Raw genomic sequence first — 10068 nt, 5'->3', positions numbered from 1 at the left:
CCTAATCTTAATCTTAATCTTCTAAGCCAAAAGAGGGAGTTTCCAATTAGTAATCCAATCAATAGATTGCGACCCCTTGTACAGTTGTACGTTTCGTGATTGGTTTGTTGTGGACTGGTCATCTTGAAATTTGCGACCCCTTGTTTTTTTTTTTTTTTTTTTACCTGCCACGGTATTCAGAGTTTTGCCCTGATTAATCCGTTGGTCGATTCGGATCGCACACCTGATTGTGCTGGGTGAGTCTCCCAACAAGGATAACTGTGTACGTCAGGTTTCGAACCCGAGACCTGTTTAAGTGGAATCAAACCGCTTACCATTTGCGATCCGTTGTACGTTTCCTGATTGGTTTGTTGTGGACTGGTTATCTTGTAATTTGAATCAATTTTAGTGGCTTTTTCAATCGAATCTTCCCTTTCTTTTCTCAATGAAGAATCCCACACTCTTCAAAGTGGCTAATTTCTTAGATTATCAATGAAAAAAAAAGTCGACCAATTGTTAGTCTAACAAGAGGTTTCATAAAACTATACTGTCGTGTTGACTCAGTAGAGTAGGGAGAAATATATATATACATATTTGTAAAGTTAGATGCTGCAAAAAAAAAAAAGAACTTGACAACATATGTTTTTTTATAAATCTTGTCCTCTACCAGACTGAGTCAGTCCTATAGTGATCAATTCTTGTTTTAAAACTAGGAGGTATAAATAGCGCGACGCGCGCTGGTAATGGTGTTTAGCATGTCCAATTGAATGTAAAAGAAAGTCGAATTACAAGTTTAATTAGTTTAATTATTGGAAGTGGAAAATAGAGTATGTAAACACATATATTATATTAAAGATTGTAATAATTTAAAGTACAAAATGTTTTGCAAATTTGATGACTATCGTTAGAAATAAGCTGCATGAGAATATTAATCCTTCAACACAAAAGATGGTATGCTTGACTAAGAGGACCCTTCCTGGCTACAGATAACCATTTAGCTCTCCTCACTGCTAATTCTTTCACCATTTAATGGAGGCAACACTTATCTTGGATGAAAAGGAGTGCTCTTTGGTGAGGTGGTAGATTAAATGCGAAATCACTTTAAATTTTCAACCCACAAAATCCCAAAAAAAAAAAAAGAAAATTGGTGTCTCAAACGTGAGGTTTGGCACCTCACAATTGATATAGACAATACATTAGATATAAACAATTGATGTTTCATCTTTTTTTTATTGGTTTATTAAAATTTAAATTGCCAAACTAAGGAAAAACAGAAAGCATTTGCATTTGACAGCTAGTATTAGGCAAATTGAGAAAAATAAATAAATGCATTGTACTCAAAATTTATAACCATTAACTAATTTTGGAGTTCGATGACGATTTCATCTAATTATCAATCTGAGTTCATCTGACCACATCTTAGTTTTCATCCAACTTTTTCTTTGCTAGGAATTGCTTTGTCAACAGGGAATGACTCAATTATTCTTGTCAATCCACCTACTATTCTTGGCAATAGTGTCCCAACAGTTGCAACACCAAGTTCGTATACATTGAACAAAGCTTTTGCAGCTACGAGTTCTTAATTTATTACATTCGTTGATGTTTCGCAATCATCTGTTGTTAACCAAGTTTCTTTATCAAAGGTGTGAATTCGCCTTGATGCAAGATTGGAACAATCTGGAGATATAAATGAAAGTGCATCAGAACGTGGCGAGGCTACCATAATAAAAAAAAAAACAAAGAAAAATTGATGATGATTTTTTGTTCCTCTGTTCTACAACTATAAGTCCTTTGTTAATGCTCACAGCGTTGATTATGCAGCAAAATTTCAGTGAACTTAGAGCTTTTGAAATTGTATCTGTAACCTATTGACTTGTTCAAATTACTTAGAACTTACAACAAATCATGTCAACTGTATCATTGAACATTGGTTCTCTTCCTTTTCTTTAATGGCGTTCATTAGAAGCTGGACAAGAATTTTGACCTCTCATAATGTCTTTGTAGTTTGTTACTATACCATACAAACACAATTGCAATAAAAAAAATTACAGTGGAAATGCTATTCCAAAATTCCCCTTCTCCTTCGATTATTGATTAAAAAAAAAAGTAATGGGAGTACACCCAACCACTAATGATGTTGATCAAATTGAGCATGATATGTTCGATATCAGGTCTTGAATCTGCTTCGGTTGCAAAACAAGCCATCACGGGCTTCAATAGCCTGCATTCGAAATCCTCTTCGTAGTGCCATATTGGAACATCATGTAGTTTCCAAGTTCACCTTACCTGTAGGATCCTGGAACTGTTAATATCAACTATGGGTCCAAAAGAATCAAAGCATTAGCTAGCCTAAACAAGATCAGGCTTAAGCCACCCATATTAGCATAGCGTGGTATTCAAAATTTGACGTGTCGGATGACTCGGAGCAATTTTTGACAATGAATAAGATCTGTCAATGGTTTTTGGTTTGTGGTATTCAAAATTTACTAATGTATTATCCATCTAATCATGATAGTGTATATACTGACAATATATATATAATTTACTCTATCTTTTATTCCAGCAATGATTAGGCTAGTGGACTGAACTCTAAATTATGGGCGAGTTGGAGTAAATTATCGATCTGCCTAAGGACAATAGGATGTAGGTGAGATTAAGGATGGCAATGGAGGCGGCTGGCGCAGGGGGCTATTGGGGCAGGGGGTAGGTGAGATTAATTAAATTATATAATATTTAATTTAATTAGTTACAAACTTATGATAATAATATTATTAGTTATATGTATTATATAATATATATTAGTATATGTAATATAATTGATATTATCAATTATACTAATAATTATATATGACTACTAATAGAAATTATTAATTAGTTATATTAAATTTACTAATACATTTATACTAAATCCCTAATTACACTTAATACAATAACATTTTTTCTCAAAAAAAAAAAAACACAAGCACAATAATGAATTAGTGATTGTATTTGTGCCAAAAGTAAAAACTTGACTACTTTGGTTGTATTTATTTCATCATGTTGGATTGTATTCAAATAATTTTTGTTTGATTGTTTTTATAAGTTTCAATTTTGAAATTACAATGAATAATAATTTAGTGATGTGTTGATATTTTAGTACTTGATTATTTGCTAAAATTTAACTATAATAAAATTATATAACAAATTTTTATTAGCCCGCGGGTGCCCCCGTGGGGTAAGCGAGAAGGGGCGGGGTCGGGACGGGGGGAGCGGGGGGTGAGGGGTGGGGGCGGGGGAGAATTTGTAGGTAGCGGGGCGGGGGGGTGGAGGAGGGGTCCCTCGCCTCAATCCCACCCCATTGCCATCCTTAGGCGAGATGGCCCTTTTACTTGGGCCTATCTAAGGGCCTGTTTGATAACATAAAAAAGTGCTGAATCTGAATTTTTTCAGACATTCAGATGTTTTGAGTGTTTGATAAATGAAAATCTATCTGCTGAACTTGTTAAGCAGTGCTGAACCTGTGTGTATTTTTTTCAGCACAAGAATCCTAACTGAATGCTTAATTCTGATAAGAATCAATAGAATTACTTCAACTATCTTATCTTATCTACCAAATCTACCCTTATTTGTTAATTATGTTCAAAATTCTTATTTAATTAAACAACCTAATATTCTCTATCTAACGATTTTTAGTTTCTCTTTTCTCCCTTTTTAATGACTTTCATATCTTCTCCATACTCCTCATATAATATATTTCATCATTTATATTAATTTGATTTAAAAATAAATATTGTCATTTTCATACCTTACAATTTTAAACTAATTAAATCATAGATTCTATTTCTTTTTTGAATGAAAGGATATAAAGGCAAAATTATCAATTTAAACTTATTAAGCATTCAGCTATAAATATTTATCAAACAGTATAAATAGATTTAGCATTAAAATTCAGACATTCATATATTTTTTTCAGTGTTTAAAATTCAGCAAATTAATTGTTTCAGTATTCATTTTTCAGAATTCAGACTTCAGAATTCAGATTCAGTTTTATCAAACGGAACCTAAGTTCCAAAAATTGTAAATAATTTGAACAAGATGTCTAACTAAAATAAAGGAGTCCAATATTAAGTTGTCTATCGTTTTTGACCCTTCAAATCATCTATTTCAAATTTTGTTTCTGTTCCGTCTGTCTCATTTTTATTTAACTACCTTGTGTATTGTACTATTAGACTTATCCTCAATATAATACTATAATAAAATTCTAAAAGTTATTAATTAATACACATAGCAGTTAAACAGAGACGGGACAAAATTGAAAACGAGACAGACGATTTCAAGCCATCATTTGAATAATATGTCTAACGCACGAGTAGGATGTTAAGTTGTCCATAATCAAGATATCTAACCCCCAGCTAGTTCCAACACCTTAGTAACTACTGACCATTGATCACAAAAATTGTATTATGCCTACCACCATGTAGTGGCGAAGCCAAGATCATAGAGTGAGGAGATCAACCACCATGTAGTGATGGAGCCAAGATCCTACGGTAACGGGATCAATTTTCATTATTACATAAAATGACGTAATAGTATATTTAAAGTTAATCGATGCTTTTGTTAAACATATAATCTCTCTCTCATTTTTAAGTTTAATAAGTTTTGAAGTTCATAATATTCTTAAATTTAGAAGTCAAAATCATTTTTTCTGTTTGAATTTGAAAATTTTGAAAGAATTTATTTTAAAATAACTTCCACAATTGAATTCAAGGAGATCCAAAATTCTAGCATATAGTAATAATTATGAATTTCTAATTATTTGGAGGTCAACGTAGATTATAAAGTAGAATGTATTAAATTTTAGTGGGGATAAATAAGGGTAATTTTAAAATTTTCTAAACCTAAAAATTAATTTTCTCAAATTTAATTGCCCCCACTTAAATATATGCGGTTCCGGCCATGCCACCATGCATGATACATGTTGCCCCCCTCTTCAGTACACGTGGTTCCGTCCATCCAGCCGTGCATGACGACACTTGCGGCTCCGCCCCATGCCACCATGCATTGACTCTCCCCAACCTCAGACAGCTCTCATTATACAAAGCCAAAGGTGGCTGTCAGCTTCTTTTACTTTTATGGGCCAATTAGAGGAAAACTTCTTGGTTACATCCACCACCTTTTTTAAAAAAAAAAGAAAAAAGAAAATATACAGCCCATTAGGAAAATGTTTAAGCGTCAGACCTCGTTGTGAACCAGATTGAACAGTGTATTTGTAATGGAGGTTTTTTGTTTTTCTTGTATCCAAACAATTTGTTCGGTCAACGGTGGTTATCGTTAATAAGCCCAAGGGGCATTTGGTTAAACCCATTGTTATCTCCATAAACCGCTTTGTGCTGCTGACTGCTTGGGTGTATATATAGTTCACAAAATCACAGAAGTTATCCGAAAATTGAAGCTGCTTTTGTCTCTCCTAAAACTTCACCAGGTACACTCACTCATGACTCATCTCGTTTATGTCGCTTCCATTTGCACAGAGTCCCAGAGTGATGTACTCAATTGTCGCAACAAATGGCCGCTTCACTCACTAAAACCGCCATCTCTCAAATTCTTCGATCAACCATTCTCATTACCAAATGTCCTGTATCTAAAATCCCGTCTTCTTCCATCTCCCCTTTCCCCATAATAACTAAGCCAAAGGTCCCAACTTCCCACCACCCCTTTTCTTTTCTTTAATAGTAGGCATCAATGATTATTAAAAAAATCGCTGTTTTGATACTCTTAATACCATCCATTTGCTCGAGCTTTTTTAAATGGTAATTCTGTCTGCAGGTTCCTAATTTTCCCAAATTCATAGCATCACAAGTAATGGCTTCATCAGGGTCCAAGGAATCACCCGCCAACAATCCCGGACTCAATACCAACCTTGATGACGCCACCAAAGGTTACATCTTGCAACAAACTGTAAGCTTTTGATCTCAGTTCATTTCATTTTCCATGATCATGTATTACTGCGGTAATCTATACCGTCAAATTTGATTAAGTATCTCTTTAATAACCCTTGTGTCTTTTTCATTTTTTCCCCCTGCATCTCTTTTGGCTTTTCAGATGTATCGAATTAAGGACCCAGAAGCTAGTTTGAAGTTCTACTCTGAAGTGTTGGGCATGTCGTGAGTGCTTCTTATTCTCTTCTTGTTAATCTTGGTCAATTTGGGAATTTGATCTTATTCATTTAGTTAAAGTGATATGCTTAACCTTTTGCTAACTTCAGAGCTTTAGGTGATTAATTTAGTGATTATCTTGTGGTAGTTTACAAGTACAATTTTGATATGCTCTCTTAGTGTTAGTGTAATTCTTTTTCCGAGACTAGACAATCTCACGGGACGTAGAGATAATGTGTAATATGGATGGTGAAATGACTTACTTGATTAGTTGCTAGAATGATCCACCGTTGTAATTCTAGATGTGCCTGGGGCTGAAACCAGAGCTCCTGTTATCAGAAAGTTGTTCTTATACATTTTTGACAAAGGATATGATTCTCCACAAGCTCTTCCTTCTGCATTTATTTGGATACATTTGAAGTCTTAAAATGGCTTAACCTTTCCTAAAAATTCCATTTTGTCAAGTTTAATTGACATTGCAGTTGTTTCTTGTTGTGCTTTCTGTTGTTCTTTCTGAATCGCAGGTTACTTAAGAGGTTGGATTTTCCAGATATGCAGTTTAGCTTATACTTTTTGGGATATGAGGTGCAGCTCGAAATTTACTTATAGAAGAACTCGATCACCTTCAGTTGCATTTTTTGTTTGGCATGGACTTCTTGTTCACTGTTTGTTCTGAAGTATAGATGTTAAAAGACTTGAAACTTATGATTTACATCTCTTCCATCATCTATTCTCTATCCTGCTCTCTAGGATACGTCATCTGCTCCAAGTGATCCAGTTGAACGTACTTCTTGGACCTTTGGACGGAAAGCCACGATAGAGCTTACTCAGTAAGGATTACCCCCCCCCCTCTCTCTCATATTTTTTTGGGGGGTGGGTTTCTACTTGGAAACTCATTTCCTGCTTCACCTTTTTTATGAGAATGATATTTGACATTCATTGTTTGCATTACAGTAACTGGGGTACGGAAAAGGATCCTGATTTTAAAGGTTATCATAATGGAAATTCCGACCCTCGTGGGTTTGGTGAGTAGTAAATCAATAATTACTTTGATGGGCTTATTTCTTTCTCAATTGCTCACTTTTTGTCTTGTGGATGTGAGGTTTTGCCTTCATTCCTTGTCTTTAGATTGGTACTTTAAATGTCATGTGCAATTGGTTTAAGTTGTTATGTGGAGTGATGTAAAGTTGCATCTGTACCTGTGTACTTTTGGCTGAAAAAAGTTAGAAGAAAAGACCTGTAGTAACAGTTCTTCAATTTAAACAATGAGAACAAGTTGTGGCTTTTTGGGGAATTGCAGTTGGTAGATGTTTACTTTCATTATCATTGGTCATAACTTGGGTCATTTTCTGCAGGACATATAGGCATCACAGTGGACGACACTTACAAGGCGTGCCAGAGATTTGAAAGATTAGGAGTGGAGTTCGTAAAAAAACCTGATGATGGTAATTATGTCCTCATATGTATTCAGTTTCAGTATAAAATTTTGTACTTCCAGAATGTTGGCAAATACATGTGAATGTGCTTTAAGGAATGTCTTCATGTTATGAGATGCCATGTCGTAAGAAACGACTCACTAAATGCTACCACGTGAATTTTTCAGTTCATGGATCTTGTATCTTGAGGTCATGCATCCATATTTGCACAGAAAGTATTTGTTCACTAGAATATTCCTTCCTCTGAAATATGTGAAACCTTAGAAGGGACAAGAAATTTACTTAGAATCAGATGAAAATCCTTATATGATTTTTGAAGTTGGACATATGGAGTGAGAGCAGGAAGTGACTTATCTACTCTAAGTGCTTAACTTGATATGACAAGAAATTAAGGGGAATTTGAGTTCTTAAAAAGCCATGTTTCCTTTAACATGAAATTGTTGGATAGATGACAAGAACTCAGCATTTGGCTATTTAGTGCATATTTAGCATCATCAAGAAACTAAATCTTTTTTTCTTCCCTTCTTTACAATGAACTTGTATAACCTTTTGTGTATTGCATGATGTATCTGTACTTTCAATTCTTGTATACTGGACTGTTTGCATGTCTTGCTAGGAAGAATTTACAGGACAACAAACTCTGTGTCGTGGACAAGTTACATGAATTCTTTTTGCCCATTTTTCCTTATAGAAGGTTGCATCCTGATCAAGTGCCATCAGCAGGTTATAGATAACAAACTTCTTGACCTGTTTGAGTCTAGACTAAGTAATATTTTTCCTGGATATCAGTTGCCATGAAGAAAAAATGACTTTTGGATTGTAGTTACCATTGACCTCTTACTTTTGTGCTTTGCGTAAAAAAATAAGGAAAAACTTTTGCTCTCTGCTCACTTCAGGCATGGTCACTCTATCCAAATTTTTGAGAGAATGCAACCTTAGATGCGTCTTTGCAGTGCATGTCTAGCCTCTTGTCTCCTTTTCTCTCTTTCCCTCTCTTCTTTTATTCGGACGCATTCCATGACTGGGTTTCGTTGGTTTCAAGATCCAAATTTCATGAGGAGCAGGTCCTTGAAAGTGGGTTAGGATGTAAAATAGAAGGTGAAGAAAGAGAGGAAGTGGATCTGGGGCATTTCCAAACTATGAAGAAGAGTAAAGCATAGGCCTGATGAAATAACTTGACGTGATAAGAAACATAGCATATTGATAAATCTCCTTTATTGCTGAACAGGCTTTTCATTCATGTTGTTACACATCTTATTCATCCACTAGATGGAAGGGGTCCCAGGGGGAGGGGTAGTTAAACTACCGATGGTTGTGAATGGTTTCCTCATGGGGAAGTGTGGATAAATGTCATCTTAGAGGACATTTTAGTATCAATTCCTCTCACTTTAGAGTTTAGAGGGCACTTGTGTCAATCCTTGTTCTTTTGTTCAATATGTTTAAAGTACATCAACATTATATTGAAAGTTCAAAGCAACAATACCTCTAAATTTCTTTACTTCTGCGTGATTTGTCTAAGCATTTTTAGTTCTATCTTGTGAAATACTCTAGCTTCTTGTCTAAATTGGCCACTGGTTACAGGAAAAATGAAGGGGATAGCATTCATTAAAGATCCTGATGGCTATTGGATTGAAATATTTGATACCAAAACAATTGGAGGAGTGGCTGCTGATGCTGCTTGATATAGTAATGGACTTGCTTGTATTGCAGGTAAGAGTGTTTTTGCTATGTTCTGAATTCTGATACAAGTTGATATTGCCTATCATGCTGCATCATGTGTTGTTTTGTAGTAAAAATAGGTATATTGATGATATTAGGCATTCCATGGTCAATAACATGAATGTCTGTCGTCGTTGCCCAGCATGTTTATTTAGTCTTTTCCAGCAGTCTTCTGAACTTGATTCTGTTATTCAGTGTCTGTATATCAAGAGTCTTGTATGCCATATGATGATTTTGGTTTTAAGTCAGATTATCCCTTTCAAACTTTCCAATCAAGTTTTTGGCACTAAATTGCTGATCTCGTGCTTCACAGTTTACCCCTTTCAATTCATCGATTAAATAACTAACTCTTCACATTTTGCTCTCTGTTTTTCGAAATATTTTAACTAAATAACTAACTGGCTGGCAATTTTGTTTGGTGAATTTCCACAGAATTGTTTTCAGGGCTTTGTCCGCCAGGGGCAGTAGAGTGGAACATGACTAGTTTGTATGTTTATCTAATAGGGAGGTTTTTGGAGTAAAATTTAATTTTGATGCAGGAGGGCAGAATCTACTGGTCTGGATTCCAGTGATCTCCAAAACGCGAAGATAACTTTGAGGAAGGATATTGTTCATCGTGTTTATTTCATGAATGTACTGTTTCGTCTTGCTGATTTATAATTCTTAGAGGCGCAGTAAACTGTTTTGAGCTGTAGTTGTACTAGCATTTGGTTTTCAACATTAGCTGGTGTCTTGCTTGTATGAACTTGGAATCTGTTGTGAGCTTCATGAGCTAATGAACAAATCAAGATTCAGGGGAA

At 35.0% G+C, this 10068-nt stretch overlaps 1 protein-coding gene across 6 annotated transcripts; it reads left to right on the top strand.

Moving 5' to 3' along the window:
* The first annotated feature begins 5090 nt into the window (after positions 1–5090).
* On the top strand, positions 5091–10068 carry LOC113707215 (lactoylglutathione lyase). Of its 6 annotated transcripts, none has more exons than XM_027229448.2 (9): positions 5091–5440; positions 5785–5916; positions 6061–6122; positions 6638–6698; positions 6864–6943; positions 7068–7138; positions 7469–7558; positions 9131–9259; positions 9808–10068. In XM_027229448.2, exons 2-8 carry the CDS (start codon positions 5821–5823, stop codon positions 9229–9231), a joined length of 561 nt encoding a protein of 186 aa, XP_027085249.1. In that variant the 5' UTR covers positions 5091–5440; positions 5785–5820; the 3' UTR covers positions 9232–9259; positions 9808–10068. The 6 variants fall into 6 exon arrangements, with proteins under 6 accessions (XP_027085249.1, XP_071914544.1, XP_027085256.1 ...); XM_072058443.1 differs by having other exon boundaries at positions 5303–5440; positions 6596–6698; XM_027229455.2 differs by having other exon boundaries at positions 5303–5440; positions 9701–9849.

The sequence above is a fragment of the Coffea arabica genome, chromosome 1e (assembly GCF_036785885.1).
Source record: "Coffea arabica cultivar ET-39 chromosome 1e, Coffea Arabica ET-39 HiFi, whole genome shotgun sequence".
Taxonomy (NCBI): Eukaryota; Viridiplantae; Streptophyta; class Magnoliopsida; order Gentianales; family Rubiaceae; genus Coffea; species Coffea arabica.
Note: the sequence above shows the minus strand (reverse complement) of the source record. Positions and strands in the feature narration are given on the sequence as shown.

Coding starts and splice junctions, on each gene's coding strand:
- LOC113707215 (XM_072058431.1), top strand. CDS start 5,524: ATGGCCGCTTCACTCACTAAAACCGCCATCTCTCAAATTCTTCGATCA. Junction 6,123..6,595: donor TCTGAAGTGTTGGGCATGTC/GTGAGTGCTTCT, acceptor TTGACATTGCAG/TTGTTTCTTGTTGTGCTTTC. Junction 7,139..7,468: donor TTCCGACCCTCGTGGGTTTG/GTGAGTAGTAAA, acceptor CATTTTCTGCAG/GACATATAGGCATCACAGTG.